General features: G+C 39.9%; 1 protein-coding gene across 3 annotated transcripts in view; it reads right to left on the bottom strand.

The window, feature by feature from the left end:
- Positions 1–4,721: 4,721 nt before the first annotated feature.
- LOC138746698 (transmembrane 7 superfamily member 3-like) overlaps positions 4,722–23,489 on the bottom strand; it is a 28,838-nt gene continuing 10,070 nt past the window's right edge. For all 3 annotated transcript variants that reach the window (XM_069905010.1, XM_069905019.1, XM_069905027.1), the window contains exons 5-12: positions 22,921–23,092; positions 17,107–17,281; positions 16,460–16,552; positions 14,081–14,161; positions 12,818–12,970; positions 10,927–11,024; positions 8,869–9,031; positions 4,722–8,282 (exon numbers count right to left, since the gene is read on the bottom strand). In XM_069905010.1, coding sequence (XP_069761111.1) covers positions 8,113–8,282; positions 8,869–9,031; positions 10,927–11,024; positions 12,818–12,970; positions 14,081–14,161; positions 16,460–16,552; positions 17,107–17,281; positions 22,921–23,092 — 1,105 coding nt within the window. In that variant the 3' untranslated portion in view covers positions 4,722–8,112. The remainder of the gene's footprint in view (positions 8,283–8,868; positions 9,032–10,926; positions 11,025–12,817; positions 12,971–14,080; positions 14,162–16,459; positions 16,553–17,106; positions 17,282–22,920; positions 23,093–23,489) is intronic.

Genomic DNA, 23,489 nt, shown 5'->3' with positions numbered 1-23,489 from the left:
TGATCGAACATACCCACAAATATGCAGTAGGCATCAAGTCAACGGAAGAATTTTAATAATTCCCTAGTCTTATAATCTCATTTTAATGATTTAAAAAAAACAGTAAAAAAACGAATACAAATCAGGGGTACTGAAGAGATGTTCTTGAACGTATATATTGATTCGCAGACGATCAAATAATTTAGAAGTCTTACCTGTACAGGTGACCAAGAGATTTTCCGGCAATTTTTTTCAACCCCTCTTTGCCAGGAGCAAATACCCGTTCTTTAACAGTATCCATACCCTCCAGATAATGATCAGGCAGAAAGTCTCATGAAAGTGTCATGTTAGAGATAATGACAGCTCCTTGGAATTAAAGTAGTGAAACGATCAAGCGCTCTCAAGCTGGAGCAGGGCGTGCGACTCATACATGAGATTGATGAGCTGCTGTGATTCGAAGTTCAAAGAGGAAATGAGACAGTCTTATTTGGGTGCCCGCGTCCAGCCACTGAAGATTCAGAAACAGCCATATTCAAGAGGTCCAGCTTCAGAAATGCACTATTGAAAACCAAATCCACGGATGCAGTCTGTAGATCGCGGCTAATAAAGTCGATAAATATGCACGACTTTTCAATCGTCTGCGGAGACAAATCGAAGGTACCCGGCGCAATCGATTGTTGGAACAGTTTGTGGGGGAAACTGGGTGATGGCGTATTCAGCACCTTGGACAGTGGCAGCGCGTAACTGAATTGCGTGAGAACAAGCGAGGTGTTGGTTCAATCGCCAACTTTCTCTGGGATTTGACCGGATTAGAGCAAATCCCTCACCGTCACTGACTTGGCTTGTGGATGCTATGGAAACGGCGTCAAATGGTTCGATCATCGCACCGCAGGTCTTCTGCTTGTGTATTGCCGCGCGGAGATTGGAGTTTATTAAAAATTGACAAGTTTTCTTTCAATTCCCGCATGTTCTCCCCATCCTGACGTCAATCTCATCCCTCCTCGGTACCGAATGGATGCGGACGCCCATCTCTTTGCTTTGCACAACAAAGTCAAACATGTGGGCGGCGTCTTTATCCGTAGACATTAAAATAAAAAGTTCCCACATTTTATAAAGACAGCCTTACGCAATGCAGTATATTATTTCAGCGGATATCAACAGTTTGCTTCTTTCAAAGGAATAGCTTCCACGTCTTCACATTAATATCGCACCTAATATTCCACTTTTTAGAAAAAACACGTCTGATTTTGCACATTTATTTGTAGTTTAAAGAAAACGTGGACGATGTTAAAGCAAGGTGGCTGGTTTAAGGCCAACTCTTCACAGCCCACATCTCCGCCTGGCGGCTCTTTCACTCACCACATCTATGAACCATCAGTTCTTCGAAATATCACAATTCGACACGGTTTCTTTTTTTTTATATTAGGTTTTAGACATTTATTAGTTTCAGAGATACTTTCAATGGGAGAGATGGCGTTATAATCGCTGTTCCGCCAGAAATTGGATGCGATTCGTAAATACCCGCATTAATTTTTTTAGATTACCTCTTGTAACAACTATAATCGCCTGTTTCAGTTAATTCTTTCCAAATTTCATCACATAACTGAAAAAAAAATATTTTCTGCGACAACACATTCGACGCATCTAAGGCAAAATTCATCTCTTGTTATTCACAGTCGAGGAGGAAAGACAACCCAGGTTTTGACCAAATTGTGCAATAGCAACTCCAAGTTTTAACATCCGAAAACATTCCAATATTCGCAGAAAAAGTAAATGGACGAGATTAAACCACAGACCGGAAGCAAATTTTAACAACTCGTGTCAGGGGGGGAAAGAAGTACGACTTAAAATGCACGACAGATCCAGCGAGTGAAAGACCCTTTGAATCGTCTTGTACGTTAATTACAACCCGAGGGAAAGTAACAATCCTACGGCGCGATTTCAGCTTTCTGCAATTTTTTACCAGTTTTCTGTGCTTTGCCAGTCTGGTGGCCCGCTATCACAAGGCAATGGGAAGGGGGGTGGGGGCAGGTCAAGAGGATCACGAGGAAAGCGGGGCTACTTCTCACGTTCACCCATAATCAGATCCACACGGCACAGTGTGGATCCTATTCCTTCTGCTTTAATTCGGTTCAAGACGGGGACAGAAACATCAGACAGGCTACATCAAAATAAAATTTCGCTCGACGGCAGTGTGATTTTAAATCCTTATTAGTTGACGTGAAAGCTGGCACACTAAATGTGACTCTTTCCATTCCCCCGGAGGTCAATTTGCGCTTTCCATACATTAATTCTTGCGGTGTAGCCCGAAGTTAAATGACCCTTGTTCAGAAGTTGCATTGGACACTTTTGATGCCAAAACGTGATTGCAAGCGACACTGGAAATAACTCTGGTCTCCCCGCCGCCCCCCACAAAAAAAACCCCATGAATCTTGTCAACGATGAGCATGTAATTGCGTTAGCCCACAGAGAAGCCGGAAATCCCGTGGATCGTGACTGAACATTTCACCAATATATCAGAAGATGCCGTTCATCAATTAAGAGATGGTATGGCTGACTGTACAAGTCATTAGATAAGAATGTAATATACCTGCCGCTCGCTCCATTGCCGTATAGTAATGAGAGAAAGGGAGCAAAACAGGGGCCCCACCACACACTTTGAAGGTGAAGGTGGAAGAAGAGAGGAATTTGCAGAGAAGAGCCAGGAGTGAGAAGGGATCGGGATATCTGTATGGACCACCACAAAAGACAGTCAGGAGACCACAGTGTCTCCTCTAAGAGTGAGGAATCCACGGTCAATAGAGGACTATCGTGACTTCAAATGACATTGTAAATGTGCAAGCTATCTGAAAGTTGCACAATACCAATTATTGTGCACACCCATTGAAGCTAAAACCAAATTTACAAACACTTTCTTGCACACGGTCACTCAATTCAAGCCTTTACATTGGTTAAAACTCAGCAGGAAAGTGTGAATCGATGTCCTTCTCCTTCAGAAATATACATTAATAGGACAATCTTCTCAAATACAATTACCTACCCAATACAAGTCATCATTCCCTTCAAGGGCACAGAGACTGCTTCATCCTCTCTCCTAAGCATTAAATCTATCAAGTGTGACTTTTTTTAAAAAAACAATACTTTTCGGCAATTAGTCTTGACTCTGAACTGTTAAAGTGTGTTTTAGCGATATCATGAAGGTGCAGTTCATTCATTAAGGTGCAGCTATGGCACGGATTGGACTATTTCACCAATATATCAGAAGATGTGTTCATCAATTAAGAGATGGTATAGCTGACTGTACAAGTCATTAAATAAGAAATTAAATAAGTTGTGGTATCAAATGCAGAATACTAGGAAATGTTTTGCCTCTGCTGGGTTCACTAAAATTGTGAGGACTATTTATAAGGAACTGTCAGAAAATCTTATGACACCTATTTGGATATTTTCTATCTGCTCCAAGTTTTGATGTTAAGGGTTGTACAGCCGGGACAAAGGCCCCTCAGCTCCCTTTAACTGTGTCAACCTTTCTGATCAGAATCATATTTCACACTTCATGGCTAAGATTTGCAAATGACCACCTAGAGGCCAAGAATTATAGTGATCCCAGACAACATACAAAGTTCCAAGAGGAACTCTGGTTCAGCAGTACCTATGGAAGGCAAAAGACGATCCATAACAACCCTTAATTCATGTACAAAACAACTGATGTGCAAGAATATCCTATGGAATGTTTAATATCTGCTTCGACACAGCTCATTCAAGAGCTGCAAGTGTTATCTTGCATCTCTAAACTTTTTGTACTTCATACTCACTGGTCCCTGTCCTCCCTGGAGATACTATCTCTACCATAAAGCCTCCATTAATGGAGCAACACCACCTGAATGCAAAAAGTACTTGTTAAAAAAAGTTTCAGCAACTTCTGATATTTGGAAGGAATTTCAGGAATACACACAGTTTTGACCTGTCCTGATAGGAACCCTTTAGATTCTGACAAAATGACATTGTAAATGTTTGGAAAATGAAAACATTTTTGCTTTTCAGTCACTATTCAATAACAATAATTTTCTGAAGCAAATAATGATGAAATATGTTGGACAATTTAAGTGACTTGGTGAACATTTGATAGTATGAATATGATACTATTCTTCTATACTCATTAATTTGTTGTTCACTCCAGTTTCAGGTCGAAACAAAACTATATTTCACTTTTCCAGAGAGCATTCATTCAGAAGTGCTTCAGTTTTCTGATCTCCATCTACACTCATTTTCCAAAACTTGTGTCAGGGAGCCAAGATTTATTTCTTCTGAAATATTCAATTGCCAAGTATCGACAATTTGAGGGAAATCACTGAATATGGCATCACAGCAGAGTCAAGCTGCACAAAATACAATTTTTAAACATACAGTACGGTAACAGGACCTTTCAGCCCACGAGCTCGTGCCACCCAATTAAATTTCAACCCCAGTAACCATAACCATATAACAGTTTACAGCACGGAAACAGGCCATGTTGGCCCTTTAAGTCCGTACCGGTTCACTACGTTTCAAATAGCGGAAGGAAATCTGAGCACCCGAAGAAAACCTACGCAGAACGTATAAACTCCTTACAGACAATGCTGAATTCGATCACTGGTGCTGTAACCACTACACTGATCACGCTGCCCAATAATTATGCCCTAAACAAAAAAAAAACTTAAAAATGAACTCATCTCTTAGTCAAATGAAACAATGAGAGGAAATCAGCAATAAGTGAAAACTTTAATTTGAGAAAATAAAACAGTCTGTACAATTTACAATAAAGTCTTTCTGGTGTTCCAAGATTGCACGTTTCTTTCTTTGCAGAAAATCTGTATTTGGCAAGATAAGTAACATTCTAACAGATAAACATATATTCCTGTTTGGCTACCATAATAAAGTTGTTCATTTGAGTATTCTGGACAGTGCAAAAGCTTAAAGACAAGTTCACTTTAAAAAAATGCACCCAATGTACACAAGTTCTTGTTGATGGTGATAGCCAAACTTTGCTTCACCATATGTACCAAACTCAGCTTGACCTTTTATGGAGATGTTGACCCTTTAAATTACCTGTGAATCAACTGCTAAAAATTGCTCACTAAAGGGGATGTCACTGAAAATGGACACATTTTCATAAATCTGTGCTAAGAAACATAGAAACAGCAAATTACAGACAAGAAACCTCGTCTCTTCTCAGGTCAGTTGCTACTCTGATCCATTTTGTTCCAACTACATAAATTTCCAAAGTTTTCACACATGTGTTTCTCTTCCCTCTTCCCCCCTCCCCCCCCCCCCCACTCACCCCCACCCCCAAACTTTGTCCAATATCCTCCAAGCCATTACTTTAAAAACTGGAATGGGATTAGACTTCAAACCCTAATGTAATTTGAGAAACCGAATGTATAGGTTACCCATTCCAAAGAGAATGCTGGTGACGGAGCAATTCTGCAGTGGAATTGAGACAAACACTGAATATCAACCTTAATCAGCATCCAAAACTCTCATGTTGGACTGAATCTATTAGATGTTTTGCTGCATTGCACAATTTTGCCAGCAATATTTTCACATTGTCAAAGCTCACTAACAATGACAAAGCAACATTTGTCACATCCCTCTACTAACCTAGAACAAAATACATGCAACTAATCTCCATAAATTCTACAACATAGATTGCAATCTCTCCCATGTGCCTTGCTTAACAAGGTCAATTATGAATTGATTTAGCGAGACCTTCCCATCTAAATGTCATCTTAATTTTGATTGCACTTTAAGACAACTTGTCAACACCCTTAACAGTGATATTGCCATTATTTAGCAACTTCCTGGTTAATCTGGAGTGCTAATACAAGAATTAAAGAAAATTTGAGAAATAAACCAAGTGTTTGCTTAATTTCTACAGAATTTGTAATGAGAAGACCATGTTAGAAATAGCTTCACAAGATTGGATGCTGGAAATCAGAACAAAAAAGACTGAGGAACTTGGGACAAGTAATTAAAGGAAAGAGCTTTCATATCTTGATTCACAGAAACAATTTTCCTATTTGAAAATGCATCAATACATACCAATGTATTATAGAAGTAATTAACGTTTTGGTAAAATATCTACAATTGGGTGAAGATATTGAAAATACATTGAACAAAATATATAACCAGAGTTTTGAGAGGCAAATCAATCACATCTGCGCAAATGAAGAAACAAACTCTAGGGGCTGAATTTTAAACAATGCTGGAGAAACACAGCAAGTCAGAGTGTCAAAACACTTATGGTTTTTAAACTTGTAACGGCACAATCAAGGAATTTCAATGCTACACGGGCAGTCTAAAAAGGAATGTGCAGGAATTTTGAGACAATTCTTGCCCTGCGATTTATCCTGCAGGGGTTGTACAACTTTTTGGAGGAAGCCTGCAGTGTAAATCGTACTGGAAAAATTGTTATCAGTCATTCACTCTACTGCACGTCCAACCACCAGGACTGTTGCACTCAGGTACTTGCAGCTGAAAAAAAGACTCCCAGTGTGAACAACCATATGGGCAATAATTATGTTAATTTTTTCCAGTGCTTTTTACCGACATTGTAGTCTTAAAAAAAAAATCACTGTTTCTCCAGCATTTCTGTGTAAATTACAATTGCATCACCAGTAGACTTTGTTATTTAACCTCAAAGGGCTGAATGTCCTGTCCTTAGTTTTCACATTCCTCCAAAGAAAATTTGCTCCTTTAGTATTCCTTTCATCTTCTTCAGTAACAAGGGTTCTGAAATAATTATCTTCATAGGTAGAGGAATTCATTTGTGCATTTCCTAATTGTAAACACTACAAAAAACCACCTACTCACACTTATTATAGTACCAAGTACTCCATGCAGACAAAATAAGTGAAATAGTGCAAATTAATTCTCAGATCTCACAGGCATCATTCTTGGACATTTACACTCCATGACTCCATTAACTTGTTTCTTGAAATAGAAGGGGAGTAGGGTGGGGGTGGATGGAAAATGGGGAGGGAAATCATAAGTGAAGGGTATCCAGGAAACCAAATATTTCATAATCCAATTTCTTGCCTAAATAGTTCTGTCTCCTCTCACAAGCAAGACAAAGTGTTTCACATTCTGAGCCACACAAGAAAATTGAGCTCTGTAATCATTTGGCAAAACTCCCTTAAAAGTCAGAGAGAGAAAATTAAAATCCCAATGCATTTTCAAAAGGTATGCTGGAAACCCAATGTGAACTCCAATGGCTGAGCTCCAGCTCAAAAGTTGCCCAGACTGAATTCGTGAGGATGGAAGGAGAGAGGCAGCGATCAACATGTTCCTACTTTGAGGGTTATGTGCAAAATCAGATTGGGTAATCTCTTGGTAGAAAATGCAAAATAAATATTTGGTCATCATCCAATAACACAGAACCAAGTACTCTGCACTACTGGCCCCAAACCAGATCCATCAACTCAGGGGCTGGGCAGAGAACTGCTCAACACTACGCAGTTTCCATATCATCAGGGGATCTATAATTTGTACAGTAAACAAATCATAGCTTTTCGTTCTGGATTTTTTTTAAAATAGAAACTTCAAAGAGTATGCAAATTTTAAAAATTTTACTGAACCTAGCTTAAAATCGTTCTGATGACATAAATTAACTTGCTCTCAAAACTAAATTCAGTAAATTTAATCTCTGTATTGTGGAAAAGATCATTGGCATTTTTAGTTCAGAGAGGATTGAAAACTATTTAAAAAATTATTCCCCTTTTGCAAGATATCACATTCAATTTAGATCCTCAGAGTATTTCACAAAATTCTGAGCCACCGATTTTCACATTAGTCCATCCAACACATCAGACGCATTAAAATGATTTAGAAAACATTACGACAAAGTTAATTCAACTTCACCACAAATCAGATTTACAAATATGGATAACACAGGAATGTTCAACCCAAGTGGGCATTTAAAAATTTTCAATATTGTCAAAGTCATCCACAAGAGATTCCATAAACTATCCCGAAGGATTATCGGGAAATTCCTTCTCCATTTTGAAGAGTAGTTGGTGCAGAATTCTGCAGTCAATGTGTGATTAACAATATAGAAATGAAGGGAAAGAGCATACACACCAAAGCTTCAAATGGTCATGCTTCAGGGGCTTGCAGTAAAGGTGTTCGTTCTCCAATGGCTGCATTTCTCCTCTTCCATTTTTGGTATGGACAAAGTGGAAATGTTGATCTATTTCTTGCCAAAATAAACTGCAGAATTGTTCCATTAATGAACAAGAACACCCATACAAATGTCAAAATGTAATCTGGAGGAGAAAGAATTAAAACATTATGACTTGTTTAACAAAAATCAAGGGGCTTTGCCCCCAAATGGTCAAAATAAATTTGGTATCTGATTAAAAACTGCATTGCATCCTGCTTCTATTTACATTAACAAAACAAGCTGCCTATTTTAATTGACATTACAATCCAGTTTGCTATCAATCCTAGAATTATAAACTTCATTTCCCCCTGAAAGCAGAATTTTAAAGATATAAAAATGGCTTCACTAACCAAGTGATCCAAATTGCTACTCTCAGTTAATGAGATGACATGGTTATATTAACAAACACACAAACAGAACCAAACATTTGTTCCCCATCTCTTTACGTAGAGAACTTGTGGGCAGCACAGTTAGGGTATGTGTTAATGCAACACTATTACAGCGCCAGCGACCCAGGTTTGAATCTGGCTCTGTCTGTAAGGAGTTTGCACATTCTCCCACTGTCTGCATGGGTCCCCCCTCTCCATTCAAAAATCTATGGGTTTAATTGGGATGTTTGGGCAGTACAGGCTCGTAGGCCAGAATGGCCTGTACTATGCTGCTTGTGTAAATTAAAATTATACACCTACCCATATGCTGGAAAGGAGGAATACTATAGACCTTTGCAAAATCTGGATGTATTGCTCTCTTGATGACATTTAGAATGATGTATGTTAGGCTGGTGTAGCTGTAAACTCCAACTGCAACAATCACAGAATACGAGCCAACCAGTGCACAAGTGAAGATGTTTAACTATTAAAACAAAATTCATCCACAATTAGAAGCAAAATATTTATTGCATACTCTATAAAATGGAGTCTTAGCTTCCAATATTTTTAAGTTCATAACTTATGGACTTATCCATTGATTATACATAATGTTCAGGCCACCTCCCTTGTTCCACACAACCCAAGTTTAGTACAGCAGTCGTGCAGCTCGTAGTTACTGCCTCACACCTCCAGCTACCTGGGTACAATCCTGACCTTCATTGCTTCTTGTGTTATATCCTGTGTCCAAATTACTTGTGGATTTGGAGTTAATGGGGAACAGTAAATTGCACCTAATGTACAAGTAAATGGAAGAATCTGGGGAGAACAAATTAAGATGAGCGTATTGGGTAGTTGATGGTCACAGACTCAGTGGACCAAAAGACCTGTTTTTTTGTGCTGTATGACCATAATTGAGAAGAAGCTGCTTCACGAGTGCACGCAAAAGCTGCACAAATTCAAACCCTAGCTTAGCAGAAAAAATTAAAAAAGGAGTTATTGAATTTATCTGGATTTTGGATTGAAGACTTTGTGCCAATATTGAAACACAGTCGTTGTGAAATGCTGCAGCCAATTTTCACAGAACAGTCTTGGGAAAGCAACAACAAGATACACGATCTAGAATTTGATGCCAGAGTGTCGTTGGTGCCACATGAGACTCCTGGTCTCATTTGTCCAGTTGAAGACATTTAGTTCTGAAAATTCTGGAAACAAGATCAACAGGAGACAATGGAATTGTCAGCCATCAAGATGAGTAGACTTCATCAGAAATTTAGGCCTGATGAAAAGGGAAACTACAGGTTGAAATGTAAACAATGTACTTTAAAAAAAAAATTAACAAATTTACAGCAATAAGATTCCATAATTTAAGCTACTTTCTAAACCAAATGGGTAAATTCTCTGAATTCTCATTATTGGAAAATAAATCTCCATTTAAAAAGTATTTAATTAATATTTCTTTCTTAATGAAGTTAGTCTCAATGCACCAATACCAAACTTGCAGGGAAAGGCAACACACCGAGACTATTGGTTTCTGTTCTGGCCACCTCATTACAGGAAAGATATGGAAGCTATGGAGAGGGGGCAAAGAAGATTTACCAGTAGGTTGCCTGGAGTAGAAATTATATCTTATGAGGCAAGGTTAGCCAAATTAGGATTTTTGTTGATTTGGAGCACAGGAGAATGAGAGGTGACTTAATAATAGAGGTCCATAAGATTATGAAAGCCATCGATAAGGTCGATAGCCAGCACTTCTTTAACACACCCTTGCCAGAAAACAATACATCCCAATCTACTCTTCCTAGATCCTTCCTCGTTTCCACAAAATTTGCCTTCCTCCAATTTAGAATCCCAACACAAGGACCAGACTTATCCTTTTCTATAATTAACCTCATCTATTAATGTTGGCCCTGTACTGAGCTGTAATCTTCAATGTTCAAAGTTAACGACATAGAGAAATCATCTAACAACTTGCACAAATTCATCTGCTCCTTCTTTTGTGCGCGTTTGACCGAAGCACAACTGATGAACGAGACACCTGTATGACCCCCACTAAAATTTTCAACAGCTTGAGGTTATCAAGTTGGTGGGTGTTTTAATATTGCATCTCAACAACACATTTGATCAAGTTCTGCATTTGCCTTCAGTGAACATACAAAATCATCCTCGGGGAAAGGCAGCATTCAACTTGCCAATTTAAGGATTCTTCGCAAAGAGTTGGATGGTGGTTCCGCAAGAGAGTGAGTGAAGAAAGTGACCCAAGTATGTCTTCACCTCAAATGACACTAAATTATTATGAAGCTGCTTAGTTTTCAGGACATTATTTTCCAATACCACTGAAGGTAATACCATTAAGAACATTTTAAAATCACAGTTCCTTACCGCTTTTGCAAATGGAAGCAAAACCGTGGGGACTACCAGTGTTACAAAAACATAAATCATCCAGAAGTTGACGTTGTTTTGGAATAAACTGAAATTTGCTGTTTGGAATAAAGAGACAAAGTAAGTTAGCCATCAATAGTAAAAACTCTTAGCATAAATATTTGTGAATGCGTACACATTAACACCCTATAAAGAAAAAGCCTATCTTCATTCACTCTTTATATAACATCAGGCTCATAGCAATATGGTTAACTCTTAACTGGTTTATAAAAATGGGTGTACATGCTATTTAATTCACAGGTAGTTAGGAATGATCATGAAGTCTTTGGATATGATGCCTGAGAATGAGTAAACCAAAATTCCTGGTGTATTGCAGGTGCAAATTTGCTATAAATTACAATTCCGTAAATAGAAGATTAAAAAAAATGAGTGCAGAAATCTTATGGCAAAGGGCAAGAAGCTGTTTTTGTAATATTGGGTGTGCATCTTCAGGTTCCTGTACCTCCTTCCTGATGTTAGCAGTGAGAAAAGGGCATGGCCTGAGTGGTAAGGGCCCATGAAGATAGAGGCTGCTTTCTTGAGACACCATCTCTTTAAGATGCCCCCAGTGGAATGAAGTCTAATGCCCATGATGGCACTGGCCAAGTTCACAACCTTCTGTACCCTTTTTTGGTCCTTTGGTTGCATCACTGGTATGGAGATATCAATGCAGTCTGAATACTCTCCATGGTACACCCGTAGAAATTTGCAAGATCTCAAAACTCCTAATGAAATATAGCCGCTGCCAAGCCTTCTCCATGATTGCATCAACGTTACCGCTCCAGGATAGGTATTCAGAGATAAAATGACACCCAGGAACTTGAAGTTTCTTACTCTCTCCACTGCTGATCCCTTGATGAGGTTTGTTTGCGTTCTCCTGGTTTCCCCTTCCAGAAGTCCACATTCCTTAGTTTTGATTATGTTGAGTGCAAGATTGTTGCTGTAACACCATTCAACCAGCTGATCTCAGTCCTGTATGATTCCTCATTGCTGTCTATCATTCTGCCATCAACTGTGGTGTCATCAGCAAATTTGTAGATTGCTTTTGAATTGTACCTGGCCACATAGTCATGGTTGTAGTGCAAGTAGAGCACTATGTTGATTGTCAGTGAGATGTTGTAACTGATCCACTGTGACTTTGATCTTTCAACGAGGAAGTCCAGGATCCAGTTGCAGAGGGAGGTACAGAGGCCCAGATTTTGAAGCTTGCTGATGAGTACCAAGGGAATGATGGTGTTGAAAGCAGAGCTATAATCGATGAAAAACTGCCTGATGTAGGCACTGCTGTTGTCCAGGTGATCCTGGTGTGAGTGGGGAGGCAGTGAGATTGCATCTGCTGTGGAATGATTGCAGCATTAGCAAATTGCAGTAAGTCCATATCTTAGGTACGAGTTAACTCTGGCCATGACCAACTTCTCAAAGCATTTCAATACTGTCTATGTGAGTGACACTGGTCAATAGTCATTGAGGCAGCTCTGATATGAATGGTGCCCTTTTGAAACAGGTGGGAACCTCTGATGGGGAACAGATTTGCCAGCTGGTGAAGGGTTCAAGGCAAGTTCTGTCGGCAGAACTTGTGCTGGATTTTCTACCGCTTTAGTACATCTTGAAAGTTACCTGGACTTCAGAAAACAACACTCTCTCTTGGTCTTAAATTCAGTGTCAAACACTTGCTTAGGTGCAGATCCCCAGCAACGTCGACAGGGAAGATAAAGAAACTCCTACTCGAGATGGTCCAAATGTACTTCAGTGCTTTGTTCTTCCAAAGGGAAATCATCAAGACGAGGGCAAAAAAAGAGACCATTAATTCACCCAAACTGATCGCTTTATGGATTATCCTCTTTTGACTTACCAAGAGGAGTGAAGAAAATGATCGCTGCTACCAGAAATCCAAGCATCAATCCAACAAATGCCACACCGATTACAGGAAGACCAAATCTCCATCTCACAAGAGAAGCCATCAAACCACCAAACAGCCCTATGTTTACCATAATGGCAAAACGTCCTGCAAAACAATACACCATTATTTACGATGTCTAATGATTTCATGCCAAACCTCTTTAGGAGCATCTTCAACTTTACTGCATCATCAATAGATATATCATGTATTTTGCACCAACCTGGCTTCAAGAAACTTTCAAATGATAGAAATTGGACATCACTCTGCCTCTGACTAGAATCTCAGTACTGCTCACAAGGCAATACAAAAAAAGGTGCTTCGAGTCTACTTGGGTAAAATTTAAAAAAGCTTGGTTGAAATTATTGCTCATTATCCACCTCATGCACATCAGCTGCTCGTATTGCAGCTTGCATAGATGGCAAGTTCCCCCATGGCCAGTGCTATCTACATCAAAGAAGCACCAATCTGGATCAATCCCCCTGTAAATGCTGGGAAAGTCAGGCCCCCATGATTTCTGCCATTCAGCACAGTCAATTGTGGGGTACGATGAAAAGATGTGTTTTATTTCACATACGAAATTCGAGTGAAAGCTAAAGATTTAAATTTAGACATACAGTACGGTTACAGGCCCTTCTGGCCCACGAGCCCATGCCGCCAAATTACACCCAAATGACCTACAAACCCCCCCCCCCATACATTTGAAGGTCATAGAGGTTTATAAATAAAAATCTGGGATGGATGCATACACAATACAGCAGTTATGGAAACATGAACATTTAATTGCCAAGGGATAGTTGATGAAGGGTAGAATTAAAGCCCTTTCAGTTGTGTTCTCCTGAAAGCTATCATCTCCTCTCAAAGCATGTCACAAATGTGTATTACATAAACTAGAAGAAAAGTCCCAAGGTGGAAATATCCATTCACATAATAAACCATCTATATACCCAATATTAGCATTACTTTCAGGAGGTTCAGTTCAATGGTATTCTTGCTATATTTTATGAAGCATACATAGCATTTCCCTGGTCACTGGATTAACAAAATGTTACAATACAATAAGCGCAATTTAAATTTTACTGGAGAAATTAAGTGTAACGACAGGAGCTCAGGTCGGAGAAAGGAAGAAAATAAATGACATAATCTACAAGTGGCAAAAATATTGTGTTTGGCTGGGTAAATTGAAACGAAAGAGGTTGTTTCTTAATCAACACTTACTGATGAAATCAAGTGCAGAAAACTGTGTTACCAGAACAAAACTGATGAATCCAAACATCAAGAATCCAAAGAAAAGAAATTCTGCAAAAGAAAAACATAAATGACAAGTTAGTCCATTTTAGAACTTCATCCTTCAGCCTTTGAAGGCTATTTTAATTATGTCCTTCAAAAGCATCATCATATTGTTCACGTCGGCAGAAATTAGTTATGCAGGACACTCAGCTGTGTCCATTTAATGTTCATTAGAAGCCCTGCAAAAACTGTGATAATATATACCCAGTCATCAACCAACATGTCAGACTTACTTTTTCAGTGCACTGATAGTCCCCAACATACTACTGTAATGGGGAATGAAGAATAGGTTGTATCCCTGAATTGTCGCAAGTCGGAATTGTACTTTATATTTAAAGCAAACTTTTTAATTAAATCTTTTTGTCGTCTTACATTTGACGCTTCCTGAATTTGTCGATCAACATTGGCTGATCTTTCCACATCCTGGTCCATGCTTACCTCATTAGTTGGTGTCCTGGGGCTAGGTGTGGCCACCTTGATTCCTGTGAGCATGCGCAAGCCTTTGGTGGGTTTGCATACTGGAGTTCAGTTGGCACATATACAAGAGTTAAGCGCCCTGACGATATTGAAATTGCATCCTTAACTCTCGTGCATGTGCCTCCCGAAGACTCGCCCATTTGCACAGGAATCAAGATGGCCACCTCCAGCCCCGGGACCCCGTAATGCCGACTAACAAGGTAAGTATGAATATTTTGGCTCTTACATGCTCTGCATCCCTGTTATACTTGGTCAGATGTGCGGATGATCACAAGTCACATAAATTGTAAGTCAGGGACTACCTGGATAAGATATTCTTTGTACTCTTCTGATGCTAACAAGATGCGCATTTCTAATACTCATCCATCTTAGAATATTGCTCTACATTTATCTCAGTTTATGCTTTTAAAATCTAATTGGATAGCCATAATATGGCTATGGGGGTTGATTGCCAGTGAAAAACAAATTGAAAAAAATTGTATTGATTTATTTACCTCCCCCTACTCCCCCCCTCTCACAAGTTCCGTAAAAGCAAATTTTATTCACCTCCCCCTACTCCCCCCCCCCCCCCAAGTTCCGTAAAAGCAAATTTTATTCCTTATTGCCCATTTTTGGGTAGTGATTTATGAATTCTGAATTCTGTCAGGCGAATGTCTGTAACTGTGTTTTGCCTGATCACGTTTCACCTGTACGCACTTTACCACTGGAAATATTAAGCATTTCACTGAGAAAAGGAAATCCAAAAATGTATCGCAATAAATCATCTGCAACATTTTTATGTGGGGATGATGTATTGGGAAGGGTTGTGGCTGTCACACGACAGCACTGCCCCCACCTAGTTGGAGGACACACAAGCTGCTAATCAAGGTTTGGTTTCGTCCCACCCATTAGTGGACATCTTCCTGTTTATCATGTAAATTACCTGGACTGCACTCTCCAGCCTACCTGAACTTGGCCTCAGGCCATTGGCTGTTGTAATTGGATTAACCCTCCTAGCACTGAGCCATTGTCATCCTGTAAATGATCTGGGCTGGACCCTCTTGCATTATAAAGGACCATGTTTTCCTTTGCACTCTCTCTTGATTCCTTGTGGCCCATGAGTATCACATTCTGTATTGGGTTGGGGTGACTCCCGAGGCCAGTTAGAACCATGTCCGTACAGGTCGAGGGGTGAGGGCACGTTGTGTTACCTTGATCTGATTGTTTACTGTATGTGTGCTTGTGCCATCCCTGAGTTTTGCTGGTTTTCCCTCGTTACCCGCAGAGTAATGTCCAACCCCTTGCGCACTGTGTGCTTAAGTTAATTTACCATTTTGATTACGTTGTTTCCTCTGCATCTCTTGAGAATAAACTTGTGCTTTGTACCTCGATCTCAGTCTCGTTCTTACCTGTGGGACCCACATGAACCTTCACTTATAACATGATGATTGCAAGAGGCTACAGGAAGATGTCTATAAACATAGAACACTCCAGCACAGAAAAAAGCCCATCTCATCCACACCAAACTATTCTGCCTCCTTGTCCCAAGGACCTGAACCCGAACCATACCCTCACCATCCATGTATTTACCGAATTTGTCTTAAGTTTTGAAGTCAAACCTAAATCCGGCACTTCCACTGGCGGTTCATTCCCAATTTTCACCTCCATCTGAGTGAAATTCCTTTTAAATGTTCCCGTTAAACATTTTCTCTTTCACCCTAACTTCATGTCCTCCAATTCTGGTCTCACCCAACCTCAGTGGAAGAAACCTGCTTACATTTACTCCTACTACACCCCTTGCATGATATTACAAAATGATACGAAATCCCATTACAAATATCTCAAATTCACCTGCTTCAAATATCCGATGCCCGGCTAAGCAGAGCAATAAACCATAGATCCCGATTACTGTGCACAGAACCTGTATGTAGATGAATGTTCCATCTGCAAAACAAAATAAACACTTTTGGATATCACTTTTAATCTCCGATGAAAGTTCAACAAGAAGAGTAACCAGATTAAATTTTCACATTAGTAAGTAAAATACTAAAGTCTGCAGATACTGCAATTGAAATAAAAACACAAATGCTGGAGAAATTCATCAGGTTAAACGGTGTACTTTATATAGCAAAAATGAAGCTATGTAATCAACATTTCAGGCTAAAGCCCTTCATATACCTTGATGAATTTTTTAAAAATTTAGACATATCCCACAGTAACCAACCCTTCCAGCCAAGTGTCCGTGCCATCCAATGAACCTGCATCCCCAGTACGTTTTGAAGGGTGGGAGGAAACCGGAGCACCCTGAGGAAATCCACAAAGACACTGGAAGAATGCAAAAACTTACAGACAGTAAGAACCAGAGTCACTGGCGCTTTAACAGCACAACTGTGCCCAAATTTGCTTTTTATATTTTGGTCTGACAGGAAAGAACTATTTTAATTTGGAAACTTCGAATTAGCCAAAGCCAAATATCGAAGTAAACTCATTTTGCTTACCGGAATTCTGACATTTGTATCCTTTGGACAAGTTACAGGTGTACGTGGACACAGGGACATAAGATGCAGAGGACTTTAATAAAGGGTCTCTGACAATGACATTGTATATCACTCCAACACCAATATATGAGTTTCCATAGAGTCTGGTCTGCTGATTTGACCTTAGTGATGTGATCTGTGGTTGGAAGACAAAGCACACTTAATCTGAATGTATGCCAACTTACAAAACTAAAAACATATTCCAAATGAGCATTGAGGTGCAGAAAAAAGTCATTCTTTTACTCCAGTCTCAATTCCAGGATCTGTCCACAGAAGCTGGTGTTATGTGCAAACAACGTCACCTATCAGCATTGGTAATAGCCCCTGGACAGCAAAGCTACCTCAGCTAGCAATACAAAGCAGTGCTGGGTTAAAAGACCAGGAAGATAAAGTAACAGCCACATGCAGCCCAAGGGAGCTCACCAACTCCACAATAATCATTGAAGCTTGAGACATCTCACAGGCCAAGACAGAGGCTGGCCTGAAAGATACTGCCATCAAAGTGTATTATAAGTCAGTTCTGCTTTGTCTACAACCTGACGAAAACTCAAAGCCTGCCACATTTCCTGCATCAGGTTAAAATAATGAGCAGGTTTCCAAAGTAATCAAGAGGATCGATGTATTGTGGGACAGTCGTGAAAGCCACCATGCAACACAAGTTATTGCCGTTGAAACTTTGGAACTGTCCATTAAATCCACCCACACCAAATTCCTTTAAAGACACCTTGCTGTGGAGAAACTGCTTGACCGAATGATCAGCTTATGCAACTCTGGATCGAAGAACAAATGTTAATTAAATTACTCATATGCCATGAAACAGGGTCAAAAGAAGGCAATAAGTATGCAGTCAATTAGCTTTGGATTAATAAATTTAACATATCCACATTTAATAAAGGGGAAATAGGTTTCCCCTTCAATGCATCTCAATATCTGAAAACCCAAGAAAACCAAGACATTCATACAGTTCAATTTCAACAAACTAGTTGACATACAAAGAACAGGACCCAAAGCACTCTTCAAGGCACATGGTATACCTCAGCATTGAACTGGCACTGAAGATCAATCAAACACCTGTCAAGTCTTTGTGGAGAAATTCACACTGGATTCCAAAAAGACAATGCGATTATTTAAGCAGTGAAAAAATTCCTTCCCCTTAGTGCCAAATCAGAAAATTCAAACAATGGCAAAAGAAATTGCATTAATTATATCATTTTATATTTTAAACATTTCAGGTGAATCTTATTTATATATCCCAGGCTAAAAGCAGACACACTGAAGTATCATGTACTGTATTTATTCATTTGTATGCCATACCTCAAGGCTATTTGTTTACATGTAATCAATATCAAATACATTCAAACCTTTGTCTTTCCAACACTGATGTTTGTGCAAATGTCTGTATGGTTCTTCAAATTAAGAAATTATTGTATTTTTTTTTCCAAAACAGGGGTCCTTGAGGATGGAGGAAAATCATCACCTCGCATTTGGAGAAGCATGGACTTGTTAGGGTTAGTCACCTGAACTTTGTGCAAGTGGTCCGGTCTTACAAATGTGATGAATAGTTTGCAAAGCTGATTGATGAGGAACAGGCAGTGCTTGCTGTCTGCATGTACTTCAGTGAATCATTTAACAAGGTACTTCATGGTAGGCTGGTCCAGAAGAAAATTGGAGTGGTGAGGTAACTTGTCAAATGATGCGCCAGGATAGAAAACAGCTGGAAATCCTGGCAGAGAAAAGGGTATATGAAGTTTAATCGGGATAAACATGTGATGATGCACTTTAGGATGCCGAATGGATCAGGACAATAAATGGCAGGATCCTTGTCTATGTCAATAAACACATGGATTGTGGGATACAAGGCTACAGCTCTGTGAAAGTGATATGCACTCTTCCCTTCATTTCCAGGTCAATGAATAGAAAATCTGGCAAGTTATCTCGCAGATGCATGAAAACTTCCATTCAGCCATACATGGAGTAATGAGTGGAGTTCTGGTTGTCAACACTTGAGGAAGGATGTGGAGACTTTGGAGAGGATGCAGGAGGATCATAAAAATGATGTCTGGATTGGAGTGTATTAGTTAGAAGGGGAGGTTGGACAAAATTGAAAGTTTTCTCTGAAGCAATTACCTAACAGAAGTATACAAAATTATGATCGACACAAAAGAAATGAGTTAATGGATTAGATAAATTTCAGATTTATTGTCAGAGTACATACATTACATCACATGCAACAGATATTCTTTTTCCTATTGGCTAGGCAGAATTACTATTTCTTCTTCTTTGGCTTGGCTTTGCTGACGAAGATTTATGGAGGGGTAATGTCCACGTCAGCTGCAGGCTTGTTTATGGCTGACAAGTCCGATGCGGGACAGGCAGACACGGTTGCAGCGGTTGCAAGGGAAAATTGGTTGGTTGGGGTTGGGTGTTGGGTTTTTCCTCCTTTGTCTTTTGTCAGTGAGGTGGGCTCTGCTGTCTTCTTCAAAGGAGGTTGCTGCCCACCGAACTGTGAGGCGCCAAGATGCACGGTTTGAGGCGATATCAGCCCAATGTGGTAGGCACCAAGAGATTTCTTTAGGCAGTCCTTTTACCTTTATCGGTAGTACAAAAAAACCTGCAAACATTCACATGTAAACAAACTGATTGCAATACAGAGATTTTAAAAAAATTAATAAAGTGCTAAAATAAGAATCTTTAAATGGGTCCCTGATTGAGTTTGTTGAAGAAGAATTTGATGGTGGAGGGGGAGCAGCTGTTCCTGAACCTGGTGGTGTGAGTCTTGTGGCGCCTGTACTTCCTTGCTGACGGTAGCAGTGATTTACCTGTTGCACAAGTTATACTTGGCTTCCTTTTGATCTCCTAAAATGCATCAGGATGAAAATCTCAAATACCAAAAGCCATAAGGTTGAGGAGAAATGGGGAAAGTTAAAAGGAGATTTGGGAGGCAATTAAATAAAATATACTCAAATTCATAGGTCCCCAGAACGCATCACTGGGGGAAGATACAAGAAGCAGATACAACAGGGATTTAGAGTGCAACTTTTGAAATCTCAGCCAACAGAATTTCTGACCCACAGAACCGAGTTATGGGCAGTACCCATCCAAGGATGCTGGTCTAAAGTGTAACATTTAGTAAACACAAGCTTCAAGACTTCCCTTTAACTTTGATTTTCTTTTGCTTTGTTGGAACATTTTTGTCATGCTCTTTATGCTGTTTTTCAATAAACTTGTGTGGCACAGTTAGCGCAACACGATTATAGCTCCAGTGACCAGGATTCCAATCCACCGCTGTCCGTTCTCCCCACATCTGCGTGGGTTTCCTCCGGGTGGTCCAGTGTCCTTTCACCCTTCAAAACATACCGAGGCTCTGAGTTAATTGGGTGGCGTGGGATCGTGAGCTGGAAGGGCCTGTTAACCTAGTGGGCGTCGAAATTTTAAAAATGTATGTTAAAAAATTAATATAGCCAGACACAAGAGTCAAATCCAGTTTTCCAAGTGGACTTGAAACCACTGGGCAGAAAGCTTAAATTTTTATGATTCGTCCATTCAGAGATTAAGATAGGAACTGGATGCTGCAATAAAACTTCTAACCATTTATCAAGCGACTCCCTCATACATTCTGAAATGCAATGATCATTTATCGTCTGGAATTGTTACTGAGGCATTAACAGATCATCAGAATATGTGGGAGTAAAACTCAAAAGTCTGCAAACACTTAGATATACTGAAGGAACCCAGCCAGACTTGCAGCTTCCACAGGAGGGAAAGATTTATTACTGTCATTTCCGGTCTGAGCCCTTCAAGGTAGAAGCAAGATGCAGGCAGGCATCTGAATTAAAGACTGGGGGGCAGAAAGGGGGAAAGAATATGGGAGGGGGAAGGAGTCCAGACCATCCTGCCAAATGAAGATAATATGCTTGTGATAAGAGGGGAATAGAGAGAATTGATTTTTGGCTCTGAGACTAGTGACAGTGAGAGGGAGAACAGGTGGAAAGGAGACATGGGGAAGAAATGGAAGAGGGGGGGGTAACAGAACAGGTGGAAAGGAGACATGGGAAGAAATGGAAGAGGGGGGGGGTAACAGAACAGGAGAAGTTGGAGGGTGCCTGGATGGAAGACGAGGCGCTGTTCCTCCAATTGACCGGTGATCTATCTAACAGTGCACGAGACAGACAAGACAGCAAGGGAATGGGAATCGGAATGGGTGGACCCGAGATACTCAAAGTAATCTCCCAGCCTGCACCCAGACTCTCTGATGTAGTGTAACTATTGTAACCAATTCCATTAGGAATCTTTGCTCAGTAACTGCAAGGAAGATATCCCGAAATAAATCGATCACTAGGTGCCAACTACTGGTGTTTTGCATTATAAACGTGATTCTAATAATGCCTTTCCACTTCCCTTTGCATTTCGTATAGGTCATAGGAGGGTCTACACATGTTTGATGAATGCTCTCCTGAATATTTAGTCAGATGCCTTGAATCAACAACAATGACAATTAAGATTTACACTGGCCTCCAACCACAGGACCTTTAGTCAGGTTACAGGAAAAACAGTACACCCATATTTTTAAACTCGAGAAATCCAATCATGATGAAATAACCATATAACCGTTAACAGCACGGAAACAGGCCATGTCGGCCCTTCAAGTCCGTACCGGTTCACTTGAACAACTCCACTAGCTCCTGTATTTTTTTAGCTTACCACATGCTCCAAGAGAAATTAAGTTAAAAGCAAGCAGCACCATTTACACCCACGGATCTCCTTGCACAAATACTTTCTGAACTCTCAATTGAGTTACTTATCGAGTCTGTAAACATACAAATCAAGCAGCAGGCAGGAAGTTGGCCAAAGTGCCATTTGGCTAAATTATTGTTTTAATCATGCTTTTAATATTAAACTTAATCTAAAAGAGAAAATGATGAAAACAAATGAAGCTACAGAATATCTTGTTCCAGGAGTTACTGTACCCCCAGCATACTTAACAAGTTGCAAGATCTATTAGGTTCAACTATGTTGTTTAATATTAATCTGAACTTGATACCTTTCTGCTATTACTTGCCTTGCTGGGATGTAAATTGTAGCCACAAGGCATGGCAGAAAAACTGCTAAAATAGAAAGCAGATATTTTATCTCTTGCTCAATGCTGACATTTCTACAGATAGTTCTGTGGATTCACAAAGGCAGAAGGCGAGAAAGAGCTCATAGTCAGGAAACTGCAAATGCCAGAAATCGCATGCTATTGAGGAAATGTAAATTTTCCATCTCTCTCTCTCGTGCGCACGCACACACACGCATCTCCAAAGATGGGGCACAGAAACCATCTGCAACAAGTCTACATGTTGAGACATCAGGAGGTCCTTTGAAGCCCATGTGTGCGCAAAGATTAAATCACTTTCAGCCAAAGGCATTCTATGTAGTTAGCATCTTCAGAGATGGGGATTTAAAGAAAACAAGGACCGCAAGTCAACAGCATTAGAGATGGAAGATAAACCAGTCAAGAGAAAACAGCAAGTCCATGCCACAACAAAGCTGTATGCAGGAACCATAGGCAGCGCTTGTCTTTGTAAAGTATTGACTTTATATTTCTCTATTAAACTAAGCTCGGACTTCATTCAAGAACTGAAGTCCATGCCTTGCCTGTAAAAATTAGTCAAAAATCCAAAATGACATGTCTCACTGAAATGATCAAAAGGAAAAATTCCCCCTCAGCATCTAACTTATTCAAAGAGCTCGTCCAAAGTTGATGTCATTCCATGCAAAAGTATACATTGTTACCTTCATTCCATTCTTTTCAATGTTTTGTACAGATGACATTTTACTCATTCCAGTTGATAGACTTTCCATGGTAAGGTCATGCTCAGGTAGAAAATATAGGTAAAGGTCATAGGTCAACCTCCATCTTGTTTGAGCGTCTGTCTTAACATCACACGGAGGCGGCAGCATTCCTCTTTAAAAACAAAAGGGATAAAAAGTACATACATTTCATATATCTTAACAGATTCTTTCTCAAACCTGCACATTTTCATACATAGGGAAAACATTTTTTTTCAAAATTCTTAAGCTTTTTAAGAGGTTAACATACAGAACAAACAAGTTTTCCATTGTGGAGATACACAAGATAATGCAAGTGCCTGATGTGGAGGTACAACCAGTAGGCTGGAGGAACAAACAATCTGCTGGCAGTTCGAGCAGCAGTGGGGGGAAGCAATAGGTGATTTCAAGCTGCCTTGTAAAATGGGGTTAACTGGGCAATTTGTCTGGTTAGAGCCCCACTCACAAGGCAGCGTGAAAGGATCTGACCCAGTCAGCAGGCTCCTAAATCAACCGGGTCCCTGCCCTACCTT

Source organism: Narcine bancroftii, chromosome 1 (assembly GCF_036971445.1).
Source record: "Narcine bancroftii isolate sNarBan1 chromosome 1, sNarBan1.hap1, whole genome shotgun sequence".
NCBI classification, from domain to species: domain Eukaryota; kingdom Metazoa; phylum Chordata; class Chondrichthyes; order Torpediniformes; family Narcinidae; genus Narcine; species Narcine bancroftii.
This window is presented reverse-complemented; position numbering and strand designations above follow the sequence as displayed.